Below are 26,814 nucleotides of genomic sequence, written 5' to 3' on the forward strand. Positions count from 1 at the left end.
GGAAGATACCCTGATGCCAGGAAAAATTGAGGGCAAAAGGAGAAGGGGGTAACAGAGGATGAGATGGTTGGATGGCATCACTGACTCAATGGACATGAGTTTGAAACTCAGGGAGATAAAAATGGACAGAGAAGCCTGGTGTGCTGCAGTTCACAGGGTTACAAAGAGTTGGACATGACTTAGCGACTGAACAACAAAAACAATAAATAATCAATGCTAATGATGTACTAAGGATAATGAAAAATACACAAAAGATAGTTCAATTAAATCTATTTTTATAGTTCATCTTAATTATACTCTTGCATAAGGCTGTTGTACCTACAGCTATAAATTATCCAAGAAAATATTTAGAAAAAATCAAATTACATTAAAAGACCATAATGATTTCCTTTGCATCTTATCAAATGTTATATTAATTCATTAACTTTTGAAAACAAAGACCTAAAGAATATTTCACTATTTGTTCTTTAACTTTACTTACTTTTGTTCATTATAAGAAAACATTTCTACAAACACAACAAAGCTCATCAATTGCATTATTAACAATCCATACTTGACTGTTTCTAGAAAATTCAAAATGGAAAAGCCATATTCATGCCAAATATAATCCAACTGTAAGTCTGGACATGCAAATTACAAACTCAGCTCTTCAACCGTTAGCTTTTTTTAAAATTCAGCCAATTACTGTATAAAATCTTCTTTCCTACTTTTAAATATGTAAAGATTCATAAAGAATTTGAAGTGAATATTGTATTTCACATTTCTATGAACAAAAGTTCACCATTTGTCTTTTTCTAATGTAATTTGAATAATATTAAGGTAAAAATGTTGCATGGGCTTCAAAGCATGTATAAAATGCTATTCACACTTAGACCATCCTGGATGAGATAGGTCCAAGTTGGCCTGCCATAGGACTGAAATGGCCATTGGCAAGGGAAATAAGGAAGATAAGTCATGGATATAAGTCAAAAGTGGCACAGTGGTAACAAATGCACTTTAGAGACCTGGGTTTGATACCTGGATTGGGAAGATCCCCTGCAGAAGGAAATGGCAACCTACTCCAGTATTCTTGCCTGGGAAATCCCATGGGTAGAGGAGCTTTGCAGGCTATACATAGTTCACGGGGTTGCAAATAGTTGGACATGACTGAGCAATTACAACAACAACAATACGTCAAGACACTGGTATTCTGAGTTTGTTAAGCAACATCTTCCAAATGTCAGATGATGTATGAACTGATAAGGTATTTTTACTAAGAGGGCATAGGATTTCCTCTTTCTGAAATGCTTCAGAAATAGTCCTCACCAAGAAAATTTTCAGGACTTCCACATCAAAAGGGACATTTCGTTCACACAGAGTTTTTTTCTTTATTTTAACTTACATGTTTGATAGTTGCTGAGAGTAGATCTTAAAAGTTTTTATCACAAGAAAAAAATTTTGTAACTATGTTTGGTGATGAATGTTAAACAGAATTATCATGATGACTGCCTTCCCAGACAACACACAGATTGCAGCTATGTGAGTTCCTGATCAGGGGACCTAGTTAAGCCATGCTTCAGATTCTTGAACTACAAAAACATTGAGTACTAAATGTGTGTTTTTTAAGGCATTAAATTTGTGGTAACTTGTTATTCATCAACAAAAAATTAATACCAAGATGAAAGCTGCATTCTGAGTTTTCTGTGCACACAATACATAGGGATATTGTCTTGGTAGCAAAGCCAGTGGAATAGTTGTGTTTATAGTACTTAACCACAGTGATTGAGCAGCGATAGAGGGTAGGAGATACAGGGAAAATAGGCTATGAACAGAAAGCCTGTTGCCCTTCATAAATGAAGAGGAAGAGCTCTGTGTATCAGTTCTGCATCGCTGGGGTTCTAGTATAATGTGTGTAGCAAGTACATGGCATCTAGGCTACACGAAATTTGTAAATGAATGAATCATGAATGGATGAAAACTGAAGTGTCTAATTTTCAGTTTTGAAACTTTAAAGTGTCTAATTTTCTCTACATAGAGCTTCATGCCCGGCATGCTGCGGTCCATGGTGTCACAAGAAGTTGGACACGATTGAGTGACTGAGCTAAAATGAGGGCTAATGCATCAGTTACAGTGATCTTAAAAATAATAGATTTGTACTGTACTCTGTTCTTGGAAAATGTCTGTAAAATTATATTAACACAATGAATCTTAAAATTAAAAATAACAAAAAGGAAACCCTCTATTCTACATGAATAAAATAAGATTTTGTGAGGTCAACTGCTCAAGACAACACCTAATATACGGTAATGCTAGAGTGGAGCCCACACTCCAAATGAATGGGTTAGAGATGAGTCTCCCGTTAGGCTAGGGCCAGGGAACCTGGTGTGGGAGGAGAAAGGATGGGTTGGGGAGCTGCATACAAAGTCCTTCCCTTTCTCATTCAGTTGCAGAGGGGAGAGTGAAGAGAGACCTTACAATTAGGCCATTAAAAGGAGAAACTACCAGGATGTAAAAAATGTTGGGGAGTCAGTATCTGTCAGTCAGTACCGAGGAGAGGAAACATTTTGGGTTTAGACAGCTTGTGGGTTAAATGGCAGCATTTAATGTTTTTAAATTTATTTTTAATTGGAGGATAATTGCTTTACAATGTTGTGTTGGTTTCTGCCATACAACACTGTGAATTAGCTGTTCAGTTCAGTTCAGTTCAGTCACTCAGTCGTGTCCAACTCTTTGCGACCCCATGAATTGCAGCACGCCAGGCCTCCCCGTCCATTGCCAACTCCCAGAGTTCACTCAAACTCATGTCCATTGAGTCGGTGATGCCATCCAGCCATCTCATCCTCTGTCGTCTCCTTTTCCTCCTGCCCCCAATCCCTCCCAGCATCAGAGTCTTTTCCAATGAGTCAACTCTTCGCATCAGGTGGCCAAAGTACTGGAGTTTCAGCTTTAGCATCGGTCCTTCCAAAGAACACCCAGGACTGTTCTCCTTTAGAATGAACTGGTTGGACCTCCTTGCAGTCCAAGAGACTCTCAAGAGTCTTCTCCAACACCACAGTTCAAAAGCATCAATTCTTCGGCGCTCAGCCTTCTTCACAGTCCAACTCTCACATCCATACATAACCATGGGAAAAACCATAACCTTGACTAGACAGACCTTTGTTGGCAAAGTACTGTCTCTGCTTTTGAATATGCTATTTAGGTTGGTCATAACTTTCCTTCCAAGGAGTAAGTGTCTTTTAATTTCATGGCTACAATCACTATCTGCAGTGATTTTGGAGCCCCCCCAAATAAAGTCTGACACTGTTTCCACTGTTTCCCCATCTATTTCCCATGAAATGATGGGTGAATTAGCTGTAAGTATACATATATCCCTTCCCTCTTGAACCTTCCCACCACCCTCCATCCCACCCCTACAGGTTGTCACAGAATATGGGGTTGAGCTCCTGGTGTTATACAGTAACTTCCCACTAGATCATCTACATATTGTAATGCATATGTTTTAAATACCATTTAATCTGAAGCTGTAAGTGATCGCTTGGAAAAGGCTCTGCTTGTTTTGTCACTATAGTTTCCATTTTTCTATTGATGAATAAATGTCTATGACTTATTTATACCTTTATCAGCCATTACAAAGATGAAATTGTTACCTTTCCAGTATTAAAGATTTTATCATTTTGTATTTTAGCATTTGTGTTACTATGTTATATATATCTATTAAATGAATACATAATATTAATACTTATATATCTTACTTTGCAAATCTATAAAGAATGATGTATACACAGGCCTGATAACATAATTATATTATAATAACCATTATTTGGGGGAGTAGTTGAAAAACTGATTTGGAGAGAAAAGTTCTGAGTTTGCCAAGTCACTTTAGGGATACTATAAATAAAATCCAGGTGTCCAGATTATTTTTGTGTTACAGGCTAAACCTAGTCTAATCAAAATCAATTTGCTTTAGTAAAAGAGGTATTCAACACAGTTCAACAGATTCTACCATTCAGTATATGTTAGGGAATATTTTTTACTAAAGAGTTATTTAATATAATTACTTTGGTTATATTCATTAATCTATTTTTAAAACTGTTATTATAACACTATCTGAAATTAAGAATAAATATTATATGTTATTAGGTGGCCAGGCTAAGGATAAACATTCCTCTGAAATTGTACTCTAAACAAAAAGTGAGCTGCTTTTATTTCACCTAGTTTTCTACTGCATAAGATTTAGGGAACGTTTAGTTGTATGTTTCAAAATATATGACTTTGAACTAATGAACACTATTTGGTGTTTCTACTTTGTACCAATATTATATGTATTATATTACTTGTTTTCAATCTCTTCGGTAACATCTTCAGGGATAGAAGGGAAAAAAGTAACTAACATTTCTAGAGTTTCTCCTACTTTGCATTTTTAAATCATCTCATAACTTTCCATGTTAGGCACTGTCCATATCATTTTAGGACAAAGCAGCTGAGACTACAGGAGGTTAGAAACTTGGCTAGGTTGGCTGGTAAGTAAAACAACCAAGGTTAGAGCCCATTTTTCTCCTTGAGTCCCACATTCTTGTTCTTTCTATATACCTTTGCTCATCACTCTAATTGTCAAAAAAAATTCTAGAGGATAATTTTAGAAAATATTCTAGAAGTCTTTTCTCTTTTAATTGAATCTCATTTCTTTTTATCCATTTTCCAAGATGAAATCATATGCATGATCTCTCTCTCTCCCTCTCTCTCTCTATATATATATACATACATATATATATATACACACACATATTTAGTATTAACATCACCAAATTACCCTCCTTAACCTGTAGGTTAAACATCTTGAATGTCTTTACCCTCTCCTTACAGAATCAATTATTAATTCCTTTGCTTTTATTTATTAAGAAAAACAGAAAAATGTGTTCATCCATCCCCAGTCTTTTAACTGGGGTTTTAACTGGCTTTTAACACAGCCATTAATGTCACTTAATGGCAGGAACCCATTTCTACAAGCAATATTCATCTTGACAGATGTCAGGAAAAGTGATGATGTGAATGAGGAACTAGTCCAACAGTAAATACTTCTTTTATCACTGAGGAAATGAACGCAAGTTTTCACTGAAATATACAAGGAAGAAATGATTTTAGAAGAGATTCTATTCAAATATGATTTTTTCTATAGTTGTATACTCTTTATTTCTAAGACACTTTGAGGGGCTTACAATGAGAAATTGTATCATATATTTACAACATATTTGGACAGTTAATAAGAGTAAAGAGAAAAAGCCATTCTGAATGGGAAGGGAGAAATTTGGAGTCAAGACCTGCTTACTAGAATCTGTTCAGTTTCCCAGAACTTGCAGCATTTAGCATGGAAAACACATGTTCTCAAAGTGACAATGGACACTTTCTCTTGGTGTTCCACAAGAAAAAGAACAAATGACATAAGTGCCTTAACTTTCAAACACCTGACCTTAAAAAAAATGTTTTCTCATTAAATGTTCCTAAACAATGTAGGAGACATGTTAAGGGTGTGTTACCTACAATGTATCTAACTGCATGAAGTAGAGTTCACCACATTTTTGCCTCAGTTCACTTCAGTCACTCTGTTGTGTCTGACTCTTTGAGACCCCATGGACTGTAGCACGCCAGGCCTCCCTGTCCATCACCAACTCCCGGAACTCACCCAAACTCATGTCCATTGAGTCGGTGATGCCATCCAACCATCTTATCCTCTGTCGTCCCCTTCTCCTCCTGTCTTCAATCTTTCCCAACATCAGGGTCTTTTCAAATGAGTCAGCTCTTTGCATCAGGTGGTCAAAGTATTGGAGTTTCAGCTTCAACTTTAGTCCTTTCAATGAACACTCTGGACTGATCTCCTTTAGGATGGACTGGCTGGATTTCCTTCCAGTCCAAGGGACTCTCAAGAGTCTTCTCCACCACCACAGTTCAAAAGCCTCAATGCTTCGGCATTCAGCTTTCTTTATAGTCCAACTCTCACATCCATACATGATTACTGGAAAAACAATAGCCTTGACTAGATGGACCTTTGTTAGCAAAGTAATGTCTCTGCTTTTTAATATACTGTCTAGGTTGGTCATAACTTTCCTTCCAAGAAGTATGCATCTTTTAATTTCATGGCTGCAGTCACCATCTGCAGTTATTTTGGAACCCCCCCCCCAAAAATAAAGTCAGCCATTGAAATAAAGTCAGTTTCCACTGTTTTCCCATCTATTTGCCATGAAGTGATGGGACCGGATGCCATGATCTTCGTTTTCTAAATGTTGAGCTTTAAGCCAACTTTTTCACTATCCTTTTTCACTTTCATCAAGAGCCTCTTAGTTCTTCTTACTTTCTGCCATAAGGGTGGTGTCATCTGCATATCTGAGATTATTTGTATTTCTCCTGGCAATCTTGATTCCGGCTTCTGCTTCCTACAGCCTAGTGTTTCTCATGATGTACTCTGCCTAAAAGTTAAAGAAGGAGGGTGACAATATACAGCCTTGACATACTCCTTTTCCTATTTGGAACCAGTCTGTTGTTCCATGTCCAGTTCTAACTGTTGCTTCCTAACCTGCATACAGATTTCTCAAGAGGCAGGTCAGGTGGTCTGGTATTCCCATCTCTTTCAGAATTTTCCACAGTTTATTGTGATCCACACAGTCAAAGGTTTTGGCATAGTCAATAAAGCAGATATAGATGTTTTTTTTCTGGAACTCTCGCTTTTTTGATGATCTAGTGGATGTTAAGCAATTTGATCTCTGGTTCCTCTGCCTTTTCTAAAACCAGCTTGAACATCTGGAAGTTCACAGTTCTTGTATTGCTGAAGCCTGGCTTGGAGAATTTTGAGCATTAATTTGCTAGCATGTGAGATGAATGCAACTGTGCGGTAGTTTGAGCATTCTTTGGCATTGCCTTTCTTTGGGACCGGAATGAAAACGGACCTTTTCCAGTCCTGTGGCCACTGCTGAGTTTTCCAAATTTGCTGGCATATTGAGTGCAGCACTTTCCCAGGATCATCTTTTAGGATTTGAACTAGCTCAACTGGAATTCTATCACCTCCACTAGCTTTGTTCATAGAGATGCTTCCTAAGGCCCTCTTGATTTCACATTCCAGGATGTCTGGCTCTAGGTGAGTGATCACACCATCGTGATCATCTGGGTCGTGAAGAGCTTTTTTCTACAGTTCTTCTGTTTATTCTAGTTACCTCTTCTTAATATCTTCTGCTTCTGTTAGGTCCATACCATTTCTGTCATTTATTGAGACCATCTTTGCATGAAATAGTCCCTTGGTATCTCTACTTTTCTTGAAGAGATCTCTAATCTTTCCCATTCTATTGTTTTCTTCTATTTCCTGGCAATGATCACTGAGGAAGGCTTTCTTATTTCTCTTTGCTATTTTTTGGAACTCTGTACTCAAATGGGTATATCTTTCCTTTTCTCCTTTGCTTTTTGCAGTTCCCCTTTATTTGATATACCACATGTGAGCACAGGAGTGTGGTCTCAAATAAAGATTATAGAATTTTTTTAAAAAAATTGGTGTATCTTATTTCATCATGGTTAAATTTTTTTCAGAATTCAGCTTTGAACCAGACAAAACCATTAGAAAAATCTCTAAAAGGAAGCTTCAGTGATTTCATTGGTGCTCATATTACCCATCAAATTAAATTCAGGATTATTTAATATGATCTGGGTCTAACTCTTATTCCTTTTATGACCTCCTCCTAACTTTGATCCGTTTTGTATTCTGTTTTAGCAAAACAAAATTTAAAAAAATAACATAAGCCAAAAAAAAAAAGAACAAAAAACCCCCCAAAATAACCCACTTCCTGAAATGATAAAATCATTGAAAGGAAATAAAAAACACTAATCAGGTCCAAGGGCTAAACTCAAGACTCAATATTATATGCAGCCTCATTATCTAGTTTAATTAGTAGGTTCTTAAATGGTCTAATCATAAAATCCCCTTCTCTCTGGTGGATATAAAGATCCCTCACCAAATAGCACTCCTTATCAAGTGATCTGGGCTTCCCTGGTGGCTTAGATGGTAAAGAATCTGCCTGAGACCCCGGTTCAATCTCTAGGCTGAGAAGATCCTCTGGAGACGTAACGGTAACCCACTACAATATTCTTGCCTGGAGAATCCCCATGGACAGAGCAGCCTGGGTGGGCTAAAGTTCATGGGGTTGCAAAGAATTGGACATGACTGAGCAATTCACATGTCCACTTTTCATCAAGGGGCTCTAGTCCAATTTCTGCTTATCCCTGAGCAGGTGGGACTCAGTTTCCTCCAAGTCTATACAATTATTCAACCAAGCCAATCATATCTTCCTGAAAGAACCAGGGGGCACTCCAACTTTTAGATACTAAAATGCTGGCCTTGGCAGAACTGTTTATTCTATTCCTGAGTACAACCCCAATATGGCCTCTATACTTTAGGGAAATAAAGAACACATCATGGCAGCATTTTTTCACTGTGGTATTGTAGTATTGTTTATAATATTGAAAAGGGGAAGTCAGTACAAATGTTTAGCAACTGAGGAATGGTGGATATAGATGATTAAATATCTATAAATATAATAAAAATAATTAAACTTATCTTATGAAGATCTTTTGATGTAACAGGAAAACGTCTTTGTTAGGTAATTTATACCTATATACAAAATACGTATGTAAACTACTTTACAATATGCTCCTAACATTTACTGTATGTACCTGGGTATAAAGAAGAAAGGAAAGAGAGTGTAAATTGTCAGATTATGACAGTTTTCATTTTTATCTTTATAGTTTTCAGTATTACTATAATTTACTGAGGATCTCTCTATCTATTCATCCATCCATCCATCCATCCAGTTATCTATATATACACGACACACACATACTCATTTCACATACACATACAAAGAAGAGAGTTGAAAATGATACATGTATTTAGAAGATCAGATGGGAGATCTGCCTTTTAGATTTCTAAGAGGAAAGAGAAATGAAAATCTTCATGAGAAAATGGGGAATGATATATTCTCTATCTCCCATTAATATATTCTTTGAATAAATGAAGATACTAGGTATAAAAATTATATGTGTAAATACATGTACCCATGGTTTGTGACTTATTTTAACTTTCAAGAGACAATCTCATGTATTCAATGTTTGCTATGGATTAGCTCTACTTCTTCAAATATCTTGCAAATTCTTGGAAGTAGAATTGTTACCACAGGCTTTTTGCATGTCTGCCTCATATCTAGGTTGAGGTTGAGTTTACATTCAACATGAGCTATTTACTTTTACAGTGGGAAAGTGAAAGATTTGTTTATTTTAATTCTACTTTCTATAATTCTATATTATTTGGAAAAATTTTCAAGTAAATTTAACAGTTATAAAAGGTAGCTAAATTTTTGTTCCAGTATTTTTATTGACTATGGACTATATTCCATGGAACATGGGGTAGTTTTCTAAACTAATCTGCTGATTAATAATACGATATCTTCAAGAAAGACTAAACAAGATATATAGAACTATTACTACCATCTGAAGGTTCCATCTAGAATCTGAATGCAACTATTTATCTAAATCACCTCTACTTTAAATTTGTGGGTTTTCATTGTAAACACTCGTTAGTAAGAAAGAAAAAGAAGAATGGTATCAGTATTTGGTAGAATTGGTTATACTTTCAAATTATTTCAGAAGCAAAGGAAAAAATAAGCAAGTGTACAGTGAATAAAATAACTATGTTCATATCTTTCTAACTTAATTGAGATTTTCATTTCCTTTCTTAGGATTTTACATGCATAATTTCTTTGGTTGCATACTGGGACAATATAACGACCCTAACCCTAAATAAGGTCATTGTCATAAATGTAACCATGTCCATTAAAAAATTATTGAAATATAAACCAGAGTGAATATGAGGGTATGTATGTATGTATGCATGTATGTAAACTCTTTATCCTCTTTCAAATATGAAAACATAATTCATTCAATACCTCTTCATATTGCCAGGATTTGAGAGTTCAATTGGTAAAGAGAAGAAAGTGCAGTCTGATCAGCTAGTGTTTGCTTTAAAAGCTGTTCTTAAATACTTCTGCTCACCTTTCTAAAATTTTAGGCCAATAAAAATCCTTCCAATGAGTTTTAGTGCGGAAGAGAGGAAGGGATTCTACAACAGGCTTAGGGTAGAATCCCTGCATTACTGTCACAACTAGTCACTAATGTTCTTCAGGAACAAAGCAGGGATGTCTCCTCTCACGACTCTGCTCAGTATTATACCACAGGTTTTAGAAAGTGCAATAAGGACAAGAAATTTATACAAATTTATCCCCACTGGAATGGAAGAAGTAAAGCTGTCTTTATTTGTAAACAACATAATCTTGCTTGTAGAAAACTCTAAGGACTCCCCCCCAAAATTAAAAAACTATCAGAACTAAAAACACTAGTAAGATTATAAACTAAAAGGTCAGTGTACAAAAATCAAATGCATTTTTATAAAATGGTAGTGAATAATCCCAAACTGAAATTAAGAAAGCAATTCCATTCTTGGCTACATGTGTACGTATGGCCGAGTCCTATTGCTGTCCACCTGAAACTGTCACTACATTGTTAACTGGCTATACTACAATATAAAATAAAAAGCTTAAAAAAAGGCAAAAAAATATTGAATCTTATACTCACCATGAGTGAAACTTATAAGATGGAAATTATATCTCAATAAAGCTGTTAAAAAAAACAATTCCATTCTCAATAGCACCAAGAACAGAATAATTTGGAAGACATTAAACAAAGAAATTCTAGTTTTGTACTGGAAACTATAAAACTGTATTGAAAAATTAAAGGATACCTCAGTAAAGGTAGAAATATTACACATACATGAATTAGAAGATTCAGTGTTGGTAAGATAGCAATTCTTTCAAATTGATCTATAGTTTCAATGTGACCCCTATCATAATCCCGGTAAGTTGATACTAAAAAATGTGGAAATTAAAAGAATCTAGAGTAGCCAAAACAATTTTAAAAAAAAGTTGGAGTAATTACATTATTAGATTTCAAAACTTAATATGAAGCTACAGAGTAAGCAAAAGAGTATAACAGTTAGGCATATAATCAAACAGAACAGAATTGAGATTCCAGAAATAAATTCTTTTTTTTTTTTTTTTGGCATTGGATATGGCCATGGTTTCTTATATGTGACACAAAAACCATGAGCAATACAAGGAAAATATATAAATTGGATGTCATCAAAATGAAAAACTTTTGTACAAAGGACATTAAGATACCAAGGCAATTCAATGGGGGATTGGTTTCTTTCACAGAAGGTGCTTGTACAATTAAATATTCATTAGTGGTTCAAAAAAATGAATTTGGATGTCAGCATCATACCATATACACAAATAGGTACAAAATAGGTAACTGACCTGAATGTTTAAAGTATATAAACATAAGAGAAATTTTCTGGTATAAAACCTCTCAGAGAAAATCTTTTTGACCTCGAAATAGTTCTTAATACATTATCAGCAGCATGGTTTACAAACTAAAAATAACAATAAATTGAATTCTATTAAAATGTAAATTTTTCCTTTAAAATACACCTTTAAGAAAATAAAAAGACAAGACAAAAACTAGAAGGAAATAGATGCACTCCATGTAACTTATAAGAAACACATCCAAAATATATAAAGAACTCTTACAACTCTGTATGAAGACAAAGAATCCAAATGAATAATGGAAAAAAATTCTTAATAAATATTTTACCAAAGAATATGTATGCTTTGACTTTAACCACCTAAAAATATACTCATAGCTCAGTTGGTAAAGAATCCACCTGTAATGCAGGAGAACCTGGTTTGATTCCTGGGTCAGGAAGATCTCCTGGAGAAGGGATAGGCTACCAATGCATTATTCTTGGGCTTCCCTGGTGGCTCAGCTGGTAAAGAATCTGCCTGCAATGCAGGAGACCTGGGTTTGATTCCTGGGTTGGGAAGATCCCCTGTAGAAGGGAAAGGTTTCCCACTCCAGTACTCTGGTCTGGAGAATTCCATGGACTGTATAGTCCATTGGGTCACAAAGAACTGGACACAACTGAGCAACTTTCACTTTCACTCTCATCAGAGGTCATTAGGAAAATTCAAGTTAAAACAACACACTATCATCCACACTCACCCTAAAAGACAGATATTACCAAGTGCTGGCAAAGGCATAGAGGAAGTAGAATCCTTAGACATTGTTGGTAAGAATAGAATATGGTACCTTTACCTTGGCAAACTATCTGACAACTTCTTAAATAGTTAAAAAGAAACTCACCATGTAACTGAGCAATTCCATTTTTAGGACATCATACAAAAGTACCATATGTCCAAAGTAAAACTTGTGTGCAAATTTTAAGTGAAACCACAAAAAATCCAATGGATAAATAAATAAAGAGAATTCAAACAATGGAGTACTTCTTCACAATAAAAAGAACAAATATCTGATACATGCTACAACATAGATAAACCTAAAAAGTACTGGTAATTGAAAGGAGTCAGAAATCAAAACTGAAATCGTACAATTTAATTTATATGAAGAACCCATAAAGGGTAGAATCAGAGACAGAAAGTAAACTTCCTGTCTGTGACTGGGAGAGGAATGCTGGATGTGGCTATGGCTATCAGACTCAAAGGAACTTTTTGTAGTGTTTGAAAAGTTTCAAAACAAGATTGTTGTGATAGTCATACAACTCCACAAATTTATAAAAGTCATTTATAACCTGCACATTCACGATATAAGTTTTACCACAAAGTTCCACCCATGAAACTTTCCAGGCAAGAGTACTGGAGTGGGTTGCCATTTACTTCTCCAGGGGATCTTCCCGACCCAGGGATCAAACCCAGGTCTCCAGCATTGCAGGCAGATGCTTTACCATCTGAGCCACCAGGGAAGCCCCATACCACAATAAAGTTGTTAAAATAATAATTTTAAACGGGCTATCCATATTTGCTATTCCTACCAACTCAGATCCAGTGAGATCTGTTACATTTGTTTCTTGTTTCTAAAACTTATGAAGATGGTGGCCTAATGGGGTACAGAGAATGAGCCACTATATCTGGAGAAGACACTGCTATCTTTTGAAACTAACCATTCTTAATGTTCTTCACTATTACACTTCCTAATCCATCTTTCTAACCTTGCAGATGGAGCCAGTCCATTATGGAACTTTAATATAAGCAAATATCCTTTTTAAATTCAGAAGAATTTCTCTGACTTGTTTTGAACAGCTGTGTTTCTGAAGATGTTAAGATGGAGTTCTAAACAAAAAAGAAAGAGACTCACTTCTTGAGTATTACGTTTTATCTTTTTTTCTGATAATTTCTAAGAGAAAATAACATTCTTTTGATTGAACACTAAGGATAAGATTTTGTGTCAGGTTCACTTGCAATTATGTGAGATATAGAGAGCTGATCTTTTTTAAGAATGAATGTACTCATTCTCAAAATCTAAATAAGTGATAGAGCTGAACTCCAATTCAGGACTTTCTGATTCTAAAACTCATGTCCTATTTTCTCCATTTCACTGCTTTGTGCTTGGGTGACTGAAGGTTTTCAGAACTGTTGTACAGTTGTTGATCAGCACCTATAAGTATATCTTTGAAGTTTACAGTCAAAATTAAATGATCTATTTGCTCAAAGTTATCGACCACTTAACAGAAGACTGTATGCATGTATTTCCCTCTGCATACATCATAAAATAGTATAAAAAAATGGTACACATGTGTATGTGTGCACACACCTATACATATATACAGATGTCTATGAACAATAAAGTTTTGTAAATTCCCTGACTTTGTCTCAGTTGTTCCTTAAGTTTTACTATAGTTCAGTTCAGTTCAGTCGCTCAGTCGTGTCCAACTTTTTGTGACCCCATGAACTGCAGCACGCCAGGCCTCCCTGTCCATCACCAACTCCTGGAGTCCACCCAAACCCACGTCCATTGAGTCGGTGATGCCATTCAACCAACTCATCCTCTGTCTTCCCCTTCTCCTCCTGCCTTCAATCTTCCTCAGCATCAGGGTCTTTTCCAATGAGTCAGCTCTTTGCATCAGGTGGCCAAAGTATTGGAGTTTTATTCACATTTCAGATTCTCCTATTAAAGCGTGAATAACCTGTAGATCAAGGTCTTTGCTAGAGTCACTCTAGTAACCTAGCAACTAATACAATATAAATCACACTATGGGTGTTCTATGAATAAATATTAATGAATTAAAATTTAAAAGTATTCAATATGAGTTTGAAAGCAGTTATAAACTAAAATTTATTTGAATAAGTTTTTGTATAGGAAGGAAAAAAAGCTTAGAATTTTTTTCACTTATTCTATAAAGATTCTTAGAGAAGTATTTCACAAACATTTTGGCTTCAAGGAGCCATTTATATTTTTAACATTATTGAGGATGTCAAAGAGCTTTCATTTATATCAGTTATAATTTTGTATATTTTCGATATTATAGACTAAAACTGAATTTATTAATGAATTTAAAGCATTAATAAACTCATTCTATGTTAAAACAAATCATTTTTTTAAAAAATGCATTTTAAAAACAAAACATTTAAGAGAAAGGTGGCATTGTTTTACATTACTGAAAAAATGTTTGATTTGAATTAAATAGAAGACAGTTGAATTCTCTTATCTGCTCTGTATACAATCTTTTGGGATGTCACACATCATGTAATCTCTGAAAAACTCTACTGTATATTCACAGAAAAATGAGAGTGCAAAAGGTAAATGTTACCTTTAGCATTACTATGAAAATAATTTTGACCTTGAAAACCCCCTGAAACAATCTTGAGAACCCCGAGGGTTCTCAGCTTAACACTCTGACAGCCATATAATAAAAAGAATTAAAAAAATTTTTTTTCTATTTCTGTATGTTGTTAATATTTTGAAATTATTTTGCTTTCAATAAGTATCAATAGAAATATGTTTTTTTTTTCTGTGAAGTGTCCATGTTTCATATAATTCTTATAAAATAATTTAAGGTTAGACACAGAATGGTCTATTAAAACACTATAAAAGATATATTTTATTTCTCCTTTCAATGAGCTTTTATAACGAAAATGAAAATTCACTAATGACATTTCCCCTCTGTTTGGGAGAGCAGAAATGCTACATTTTACTCTTTTCTCCTTCCTTGATTATATCCTCATCTTGTTTTACAAAGGCAGTTAAATTATTAGCTTGCTATGCTAAGTCACTTCAGTCGTGTCCGACTCTGTGCAACCCCATAGACGGCAGCCCACCAGGCTCCCCTGTCCCTGGGATTCTCCAGGCAAGAACACTGGAGTGGGTTGCCATTTCCTCCTCCAATGCATGAAAGTGAAAAGTGAAAGTGAAGTTGCTCAGTCGTGTCCGACTCTTAGCGACCCCATGGACTGCAGCCTACCAGGCTCCTCCGTCCATGGGATTTTCCAGGCAAGAGTACTGGAGTGGGGTGCCATTGCCTTCTCTGAATTATTAGCTTAGATAGCTTTTTTTCCTATTGATGAAGCCACTGGGCACTGCTGTTTTTCTCTAAACATGAGAGACAATCAGGAATTTAATTGTTAGGTAGTTAGAACAGGAAAAAGGAGTCCAGATTGGTGGTGGCTAAAAGACAAGGAAGGAAGAAGCTTGCAAAAATAGAACAAAGGAAGGTCTGAGGACCAGAGTGAGGACCTCAGGTAAAACAAACAGCATTACCCAGGAGTGCTGTTTGTTTTACCCGAGGTCCTCACTCCAGTCCTCAAACCTCCTTTGTTCTATTTTCACGGGCTTTTTCTTTCCTTGTCGTTTAGCCACCACCATTCTGGACTCCTTTTTCCTGTTCTAACTACCTAACATAACTATTTTCTATTATGCAAAGTTTCATACATATAAAAAAGTAGTGACAAGGCTGTAATAAAACCCAGTGTAATCATTCAGCTCCAAAGTAATCAAATTATGTCAATTCTGTTCGATCTATGTCTTCACCACTTTTTACACAGCTAATTGTGAAGCAAACTCCACACAAGACATTGTTTCATCTGTAAATATTTTAGTATACATCTCTAAAAAACATACTCCATTTTGTCATGAAAATATTAACATAAAAATGACATGATAGCTAGAAAAACAGTAAAATCTTAGTATCATCAAATATTTAGTCACTCAAAGTAAGCTTTTGGTAGACCAGCAAATAACAGAGATTAGCCAGGAGTGTAAATTTTCTATGCCAGGGTTTGTCTGCCACTAACTTCAAACTGCTAGATGCTGTTTGGCAAATATTGCCATTTCTTGCTCTAATCTTGCATATAAATTTTTTTGTGTGTGAAATTGTTAGTGGCTCAGTCATGTCAGACTCTGCAACCCCCAGGACCATGGCACACCAGAAACCTCTGTCCATTGGATTCTCCAGGCAAGAATACTGGAGTGGGTAGCAACTCCCTTCTTCAGGGGATCTTCCTGACCGAGGGATTGAACCTGGGTCTCCCACATTTTAGGCAGATTCTTTTTTTTTTTTAAGATAAATTTATTTATTTTAATTGGAGGCTAATTACTTTACAATATCGTATTTGTTTTGCCATACATCAACATGAATCCGCCACGGGTGCACACGTGTTCCCCATCCTGAACCCTCCTCCCACAAGCTACCAGGGAAGTCCCATATACATGTATTTAAATCCCTTTGAAGCACTTAAGATTTAGTTGAAGACAATACAAATTGTTCTAAAAAATTTAGTTTAGAATGAGATCAGGCTACTTTGGGATACAAAGAAAATACATTCAGTAGCAACGCAGGATAAATGTAACAAGTATGTTTATTATTATTTTGCTGCTGCTAAGTCACTTCAGTCATGTCCGACTCTGTGCGACCCCATAGACGGAAGCCCACCAGGCTCCCCCATCCCTGGGATTCTCTAGGCAAGAATACCGGAGTGGGTTGCCATTTCCTTCTCCAATGCATGAAAGTGAAAAGTGAAAGGGAAGTCGCTCAGTCGTGTCCGACTCTTAGCGACCCCATGGACTACAGACTACCAGGCTCCTCTATCCATGGGATTTTCCAGGCAAGAGTACTGGAGTGGGGTGCCATTGAAAAGGAGCATGCATAGAGATAATAATATACATTACTAGTATATAATGCAAACTATAATCCTCTTCTCATTTTGCAAAGTCTACATATAGAAGAAACAAATTTTCAGACTAGAATAATTATAACAAGTCAATAGCTCTGATTTCTATTATTCTTATATTTTAAAATAAAATTATAATTTTTTCCTAATTTTAGTAAAATAAAACAAAAATTTCCCCTAACTGTAGCAAAAAAAACCAATATAAGTTGCAAAAGAAAAATGATAAGGTTGAAGGGATAATTACTTTGACACAGAATACTAATACAAATAGAAAACATATTGACATGGAGTCCTGGTGATTTAGTAAAAATTGTTTGAAGGTTTTTGCTGAAAAACATAATTTTGGCATTGCTAGAAAGTATTATGTTGTTTTGTTTGATGAGCTGGAGGGAACTGAAATAGGTTGCAGCAAGTAATTATTTCTACAAAAAGAGTCCCTGGATTTTAAGACTCACCCCTGGACTGTTCATCAGTACTTAAAATACAGTTTGCATGTAATAAAATTATGAAAGTTTGAAATATCTGTCTCTGGCAGAAGAAAAACTATCCTATCTTAAAAGGAAAACATTGCACTCCTAATCGATTCATTCTCTATGAAAATAAAGGGGAAAAAATTGCTCAAATCAAAACCTGTTCTAAAACCGTAGGGTCTAAAATCTGCAAAGAACAACAGCAAGTACACTGAAGAAATACCACTTTTTGTCCTCTGTTATGTCAGTTCTTAAAGAAAAAAAAAAGTAACATATATGCTATGTTAGATATGCCACTGACATATATTCATATGTATTGATGAATATTTTCTGTTGATATACAGTGTCTATTTAACACAGAAAATGTACTTGAGTGAGAAAACAGGTAATATGCATACTTTGAAAATTTATTAACTTTCAAAAAATTTATACTTCTACCTCATAGATATAAACTAGAGAACTTTTAATAATCTAAATGCAATCTGAGACTTGGGTTAGATCCTGGACCAGAAAAAAATTAGTGGGTCAGTTGGGAAACTCAAAATTTGGATAAGGCTTGTAGATATTTTAATACCATCATATTAATGTTGATTTCTGGTTTTGATCACTTTTTGTGGTTAGATGTTAACATTAATGAAACTGGGTAAAGAGTGGGCAAAAGAACGGATCATTCTATTTTCTGAGAGTCCAAAGTTTTTTCAAAATAACAAGTTTAAATTTTCTGTCATATGGTTAATTTAAAGAAGAACACAAACAAATAAACAAAAACTGAGCAAAACTGATAATGTTCAAATTTACAAGGTATAAGGGAATTTATTCCTTAGTAAAATTTAAGTTAGTTTCTGTGTAAGAATGTTTTATGGTCCTATGACCATATTACTCAACAGTGCAATAATTATGGAGCATTTACCATTATGCACATCAAAAATGAAGATATAGAATGGTCTAAATATAAATCATTTAGTAATGTATCATATTAATAATTATGGCATTATTTTTTTATATTTAAATATATAGCCTGATTATTTTTTGAAAATTTCCAATAGACAGTTTTTGACAGAAAAATGCATTTTCTTAAATTTAATGTCACCTAAACAAATTCAAATACATACCTCAACCAGACATTAAAGTAAAAAGAACCAGATTATTTGATTTCTTTTACCTGAAACTGTGTGATCCTTAGAGTCTCTTGTTATTTTTATCCTTGCATGTGGAAAGATGTAGTGCACAGTTTTCCCATCCATCTGTATAATCTAAGACATACATAAGATATGGTGAAAAAGCAATGTTAAAGACATTTAAAGGGCAATATACATAATTATCTTTCTTCAGACTACAGTGATTCAACCAATGAAAACAGAAGATTCTCAACTGATGACAATTTTAAGCATTTAATACCACATAATGATATATTGTTTTCTGAGTTTATTATAGTCTTCACATTTACAATCAGTTTCTCTTGCAAACTGATTTGTTGGGTTTGGAAAATCAATAAGCATATGTTAACACATAAGGATATCTATTACTATGGTATTACATAGAGAATGTATATGGAAAATTGACCTCTGCTGATTTTGTTTTTGGACAGCCTAGAAATAGAAAGGCATTTTTAATTTTCAGCCATCAAGCTTAAAAGGAGAAAAGACAAAGATCCTCCTACTCTGCATCTCTATCACTTTACCAGGAATGCATATTTCTGTTATGTTGATATCATTGTGGAATTTTGCTTCTGCTGAGCATATTTGCCAAAAGTTTTAGGATATACCTGATGCTGAGACTAATTCTGCATAAATAAATAAAGTCTTTGCTCATTTATTATTTTCTGAAGCCTTCTTTGTATGCAAAGGTATTATTTCTTATTTAATTCTGACACTCCTTCAGTTAGAAGAAACAACATTCAATGCCTTTGTTACAAGGCTGGGATTTCAATTCTCATTACTGAGACTTGAAAATGAGAATACTATAGACTGTGTTATTGGTGTTTCCACTTGACAAAATGAGATTTCAGAAATAAAGGAAATTAGCATATGCAAACTTCTGCTGTAAATTTTATGGAATTAGGCTTTCAAAAGAGATTTGTGAAATAATGAAAGACAGAGTAAAATCTTTATAAAACTATATTAATAGGATTTTAATAGTATGAAATCTTGTATCCATCACTTCTGGAGAATTTTTAACTAGAATTAGATAAAATAAGGTTTAGTAAAGAGACATTTAATACTACCCATTTCAGAATGTGTTTAGGTAGTGTTTGGGTTTACTAAGATAATGTATGAAAAGGCAAAATGATAGGATACTGAAAGAGGAACTCCCCAGGTCAGTAGGTACCCAATATGCTACTGGAGATCAGTGGAGAAATAACTCCAGAAAGAATGAAGGGATGGAGCCAAAGCAAAAACAATACCCAGCTGTGGATGTGACTGGTGATAGAAACAAGGTCTGATGCTGTAAAGAGCAATATTGCATAGGAACCTGGAATGGCAGGTCCATGAATCAAGGCAAATTGGAAGTGGTCAAACAAGAGATGGCAAGAGAGAATGTCAACATTCTAGGAATCAGCAAACTAAAATGGACTGGAATGGCTGAATTTAACTCAGATGACCATTATATCTACTACTGCGGGCAGGAATCCCTCAGAAGAAATGGGGTAGCCATCATGGTCAACAAAAGAGTCCAAAATGCAGTACTTGGATGCAATCTCAAACATGACAGAATGATCTCTGTTTGTTTCCGAGGCAAACCATTCAATATCAGAGTAATCCAAGTCTATGCCTCAACCATTAATGCTGAAGCAAGTGAAGTTGAACGGTTCTATGAAGACCTACAAGACCATTTAGAACTAACACTCAAAATAGATGTCCTTTTCATTATAAGGGACTGGAATGCAAAAGTAGGAAGTCAAGAAACACCTGGAGTAACAGGCAAATTTGGCCTTGGAGTATGGAATGAAGCAGGGCAAAGACTAATAGAGTTTTGCCAAGATAATGCACTGGTCATAGCAAACACCCTTTTCCAACAACACAAGAAAGACTCTATACATGGACATCACCAGACGGTCAACACCAAAATCAGATTGATTATATTCTTTGCAGCCAAAGATGGAGAAACTCATACAGTCAGCAAAAACAAGACCAGGAGCTGACTGTGGCACAGATCATGAACTCCTTATTGCCAGATTCAGACGGAAATTGAAGAAAGTGGGGAAAACCACTAGACCAGTCAGGTATGACCTAAATCAAATCCCTTGTGATTATACACTGGAAGTGAGAAATAGATTTAAGGGCCTAGATCTGATAGATAGAGTGCCTGATGAACTATGGACAGAGGTTCATGACATTGTACAGGAGACAGGGATCAAGACCATCCCCATGGAAAAGAAATGCAAAAAAGCAAAATGGCTGTCTGGGGAGGCCTTACAAATAGCTGTGAAAAGAAGAGAAGCAAAAAGCAAAGGAGAAAAGGAAAGATATAAGCATCTGAATGCAGAGTTCCAAAGAATAGCAAGGAGAGATAAGAAAGCCTTCCTCAGAGATCAATGCAAAGAAATAGAGGAAAATAACAGAATGGGAAAGACTAGATATCTCTTCAAGAAAATTAGAGATACCAAGGGAACATTTCATGCAAAGATGGGCTCGATAAAGGACAGAAATGATATGAACCTAACAGAAGCAGAAGATATCAAGAAGAGGTGGCAAGAATACACAGAAGAACTGTACAAAAAAGATCTTCACGACCCTGATAATCACGATGGTGTGATCACTGACCTAGAGCCAGACATCCTGGAATGTGAAGTCAAGTGGGCCTTAGAAAGCATCACTACGAACAAAGCTAGTGGAGATGATGGAATTCCAGTTGAGCTATTTCAAATCCTGAAAGATGATGCTGCGAAAGTGCTGCATTCAATATGCCAGCAAATTTGGAAAACTCAGCAGTGGCCACAGGACTGGAAAAGGTCCGTTTTCATTCCAATCCCAAAGAAAGACAATGGCAAAGAATGCTCAAACTACCACACAATTGCACTCATCTCACACGCTAATAAAGTAATGCTCCAAATTCTCCAAGCCAGGCTTCAGCAATATGTGAACCGTGAACTTCCTGATGTTCAAGCTGGTTTTAGAAAAGGCAGAGGAACCAGAGATCAAATTGCTTAACATCCACTAGATCATCAAAAAAGCAAGAGAGTTCCAGAGAAAACATCTATTTCTGCTTTATTGCCTATGCCAAAGCCTTTGACTGTGTGGATCACAATAAACTGTGGAAAATTCTGAAAGAGATGGGAATACCAGACCACCTGACCTGGCTCTTGAGAAATCTGTATGCAGGTCAGGAAGCAACAGTTATAACTGGACATGGAACAACACACTAGTTCCAAATAGGAAAAGGAGTACGTCAAGGCTGTATATTGTCACTCTGCTTATTTAGCTTCTATGCAGAGTACATCATGAGAAACGCTGGGCTGGAAGAAACACAAGCTGGAATCAAGATTGCCGGGAGAAATATCAATACCCTCAGATATGCAGATGACACCACCCTTATGGCAGAAAGTGAAGAGGAACTAAAAAGCCTCTTGATGAAAGTGAAAGAGGAGAGTGAAAAAGTTGGCTTAAAGCTCAACATTCAGAAAGCTAAGATCATGGCATCTGGTCCCATCACTTCATGGGAAATAGATGGGGAAACAGTGTCAGACTTTATTTTTTTGGGCTCCAAAATCACTGCAGATGGTGACTGCAGCCATGAAATCAAAAGACGCTTACTCCTTGGAAGGAAAGTTATGACCAACCTAGATAGCATATTGAAAAGCAGAGACATTACTTTGCCAACAAAGGTCCATCTAGTCAAGGCTATGGTTTTTCCTGTGGTCATGTATGGATGTGAAAGTTGGACTGTGAAGAAGGCTGAGCGCTGAAGAATTGATGCTTTTGAACTGTGGTGATGGAGAAGACTCTTGAGAGTCCCTTGGACTGCAAGGAGATCCAACCAGTCCATTCTGAAGGAGATCAGCCCTGGGATTTCTTTGGAAGGAATGATGCTAAAGCTGAAACTCCAGTACTCTGGCCACCTCATGCGAAGAGTTGACTCATTGGAAAAGATTCTGATGCTGGGAGGGATTGGGGGCAGGAGGAGAAGGGAACAGCAGAGGATAAGATGGCTGGATGGCATCACTGACTCGATGGACATGAGTCTGGGTGAACTCCGGGAGTTGGTGATGGACAGGGAGGCCTGGTGTGCTGCCATTCATGGGGTCTCTAAGAGTTGGACACGACTGAGCGACTGAACTGAACTGAACTGAAGATAATACATTAACTAGAATTTCACATAAAAGGGTGTTTGTTTGTGAATAAAATTTCTCTGGAATATTCATGTTATTTTAATATGCCTCTGAAAATTCATCTTTTAAAATTGCTAGAATTGTGGATTTTCAAAGAAAAATGCATTGAAAAATGCAAACAACGCCAGCCTTTAGGTTTTATTCTCTTTAGGAAAGAATAAGCTTAATCAGGCCTCTGATGAACAAAAAATTGTCCCCAGACAACAGCAGAATCCTGTCAAATCCAAAAATCTTATATGAATTCTGCAAAGTAAAACTAAAATATCATTTGCATGATTATAAGAATATCATGGTCCATATAATCAATCTAGATAATTCATACTGTTAATAACAATGGCTTTGTAAAACATTGTGAATCTTGTATATGTTCATGACAAAAGAGTGTGTATTTTCCTTTTTTCTTCCTTACTCTACCCTCTTCTGTCTCACTCTCTTTTACTTTCTCTCCCGGACTCCTTACTTTCCCTCCCTTCATCTTTTCTCCTTCTTCTACTTTCCTTCATCCTCTCCTTTCTTACTCTTCTATCTGTATTAAAAATCTTCATTTTAAATTATGTGAACTGAAAATCTTACAACTATCAGATATAACTCAAATTTGCTTTGTTACTATAGGTAATTCATTAACATTACGTATATTATGGTGTAATCTCAAAATCAATAGAATGATCTTGGTTCATTTCCAAGGCAAACCATTCTGCATCTCAGTAATCCAAGTCTATGCCCCAACCACTAATGCCAAAGAAGCTGAAGTTAAATGGTTCTATGAAGACCTATAAGATCTTCTAGAATTAACACCCAAAAAAGATGTTCTTTTCATCATAGGGGATTGGAATGCAAAAGCAGAAATTTGAGAGATACCTGGAGTAACAGGCAAGTTTGGCCTTGGAGTACAGAATGAAGCAGGGCAAAGGCTAACAGTTTTGCCAAGAGAATACACTGGTCACAGTAAACACCCTCTTCCAACAACACAAGAGACGACTCTACACGTGGAAATCACCAGATGGTCAATACCGAAATCAGACTGATTATATTCTTTGCAGCCAAAGATGGAGAAGTTCTATACAGTCAGCAAAAATAAGACCTGGAGCTGACTGTGGCTCAGATCATGAGCTGCTTATTGAAAAATTCAGACTGAAATTGAAGAAACTAGGGAAAGCCATTAGACCATTTAGGTATGACCTAAATCAAATCCCTTATGATCATACAGTGGAGGTGACAAAGAGATTCAAAGGATTAGATCTGGTAGACAGAGTGCCTGAAGAACTATGGATGGAGGTTCATAACACAGTACAGGAGGCGGTGACCAAATCCATCCCCAAGAAAAAGAAATGCAAAAAGGCAAAGAGGTTGTCTGAAGAGGCCTTATAGCTGAGAAATGAGAAGTGAAAGGCAAAGGAGAAAGGGAAAGATGTACCCAGCTTACAAGTATTTCAAAAGAAATTATGTTCATGAACTGGCCCTTTATATTTATGAAACAGCAACTCTTGTGTTAACATATCTTTTATTTATACAGACATTCATTCTTTCCTTTATTTAAATACCTTGTATGCTAGATGTAGCAGACAGAGTATCAAGCCCTGTGTTAGGCACAGAATAGATACCATGGTGGATGGTATAGGGAGCGCTTGCTCTCCAAAAGTTCACAGCCCAAGACACAATGCATGGAGTGCTCCTGTAGCACAAAGTAGGAACATCTGTGGGGAGATGGTGGTAGTAATGTCAGAGTAGGCTTTTTGCAAGATGAGGCATGCGCATGGAGCCCTGAGTGATGAACAGCGTTAAGTCAAGAGAAAAGAGGAGGAAGAATGTTCGGGAAGAGGAAACAAGACATTCAAAAGCCCAGAATAAAGAAAGACTGACTCTTTCAAAGGAGCCCGAGGTACCTCAGTATAGCAGTCACATGGGAAGTGCACAAGGCTTGGGCATTAGTGCAGAATGAACGCACTGTGTCCTAGTAGAGAAATTTTGACCTTTGCAATGATGCTGTGAATGGTATTAGTTCTATTTATTGATGAAGTGACTGAGGAAAAAAAGAAAGAGATCAGGTGATCTCTTCAATTCACAAAGCAGAGTTGAATTCCTACTGAATAGTGTGGAGGTTAAACATACAAAAGGAAACACACAGAGATTTGCCTTATGCAGATTTGGCTTTATAATTCAAATGACTTTGAGTCTAAAGTCAGACATAGCCTGCTATCTCTCTAACCTATGTTTTACGTTAAATAATTTTTAAAGCAGATACATTAGTGTTTATATGTTTTACATAACATATAAGCAAAAAAAAAAAAAAAACAACAACTATGCAATACTCAAAACTGAAAAATATGTAGAATTATAAACTAATAAAACAAACATCTATATAACCACCACACAAAGAAAGGGAGCATTCATAATTTCTTTTGAAATATTTATAAACAGAGAAGAACCCTTTTTCTGGGCAGCATACAAGTGATATTTCTGTCAATGGGGAATTATCCAAAGACAGTGATGTCAGAAACCTTGCTCTTCGGGAGAGGAACAGGGCAATTAATTGACATCAGTCCTATCCTCTGGCCTTGTCCCTATTTTTATCTGGCAGAAACAACACTTACCCTAAATAAATGACTAAAACAAGAATGATACTTTGTTATTCTTTCTATACCAAAACATAATTTTGATAGGAAGAGAGTATTTGAAGATAAATATTATGACAAAAAAGCATGAACTTCATTTAAATGTAATCAAAACATGTCATCTCCTATGTAGCTTTCACATAGAGAAATTTATAAAGAAAAATAAATTACTGACAGAAAAGTCAATATATTCACTACTTGTTTGAGAGAGGTTGAAAATTACAATCTGGAAAGGGGAAAATTACAATGTGAAAAATTACAATCCCCTTTGTAGATTTCAAAGGGAAGAAAACACTCCCTTTCTTTGTGTGGTGGCTATATGGCTGTATGTTTTATGATTAATTTATAATTCTACATGTCTTTAAGTTTTGAGTATTACATAGTTTTTTGTTTATGTGTTACAAGGGCTTCCCTGATAGCTCAGTTGGTAAAGAATGTGCCTGCAATCAATTCCTGGTTTGGGACGATCCCCTGTAGAAGGGATAGGCTACCCGTTCCAGTATTCTTGGGTTTCCCTTGTGGCTTTCTGGTAAAGAATCTGCCTGCAATGCGGGAGACCAGGGTTTGATTCCTGGGTTGGAAAGATCCCCTGGAGAAGGGAAAGCGGTGTACCCACTCCAGTATTCTGGCCTGGAGAATTCCATGGAATGTATAGTCCATTGGGTCACAAAAAGTTGGACACGACTGAGCAACTTGCACTTCACAGGTTAGATAACAAAATATAAATGTGAAAATAACTTTTAGCAATGAGATACACATTATTAAATTTACAAGGAGTCTTACATTTTCTATGTTATTAAACAAAGAAAAATTCATTAAATCATTCTCAGATATAGCCTGTTTAATTTTGGTATTATATTGCTCTATACTTATAAATTCAAATATAATGTGTTATGTCTTCAGATCCTGTAGAATACTAGTTGGATAAATTAGGTGGACAAGACTACTCTGGATACTCAGAAGTGTTGGGAAATAACTGTATGAAAGTTATTATGTTTTTAGCTCCTCAGTTTTTATATTTCATCCTATCAGGATTTCTTGAAAGGATCTGTATTTTCATTATGTTGATCTTGGTTTGTGGGAAATACTAAACTTCAGAGAAACAAACAAGATGAGTAAGGCACAACAAATAAGTCATTACAGAGAGATTCCTATAATAAAAAATAATTCAAGGAAGTTATTTTCAGTTGACAAATTGACTATTTTTGTAACTGTAAATAAGAGATAAACTAAAAGTTTTAAATACATTCAGAATGATTCTAATTTAAAAATTTTCTAATTTCCTAGTTAGATCTATTCTAGATCTAGAATATTTACAA

At 35.7% G+C, this 26,814-nt stretch overlaps 1 protein-coding gene across 7 annotated transcripts in view; it reads right to left on the reverse strand.

The window, feature by feature from the left end:
- The window catches only part of PCLO (piccolo presynaptic cytomatrix protein), a 384,975-nt gene that overhangs the window by 119,023 nt on the left and 239,138 nt on the right, over positions 1-26,814 (reverse strand). For all 7 annotated transcript variants that reach the window (XR_015163255.1, XM_086398565.1, XM_086398563.1 and 4 more), the window contains exon 9: positions 18,717-18,807. Coding sequence is in view for 6 of the 7 variants with exons in the window: in XM_086398565.1 (XP_086254691.1) it covers positions 18,717-18,807 (91 nt within the window). In the remaining variant the exon portion in view is untranslated. The remainder of the gene's footprint in view (positions 1-18,716; positions 18,808-26,814) is intronic.

Source organism: Bos grunniens, chromosome 4 (assembly GCF_055505025.1).
Source record: "Bos grunniens cultivar Pamir isolate PY7600 chromosome 4, Bosgru_T2T1.0, whole genome shotgun sequence".
Classification (NCBI taxonomy): Eukaryota; Metazoa; Chordata; class Mammalia; order Artiodactyla; family Bovidae; genus Bos; species Bos grunniens.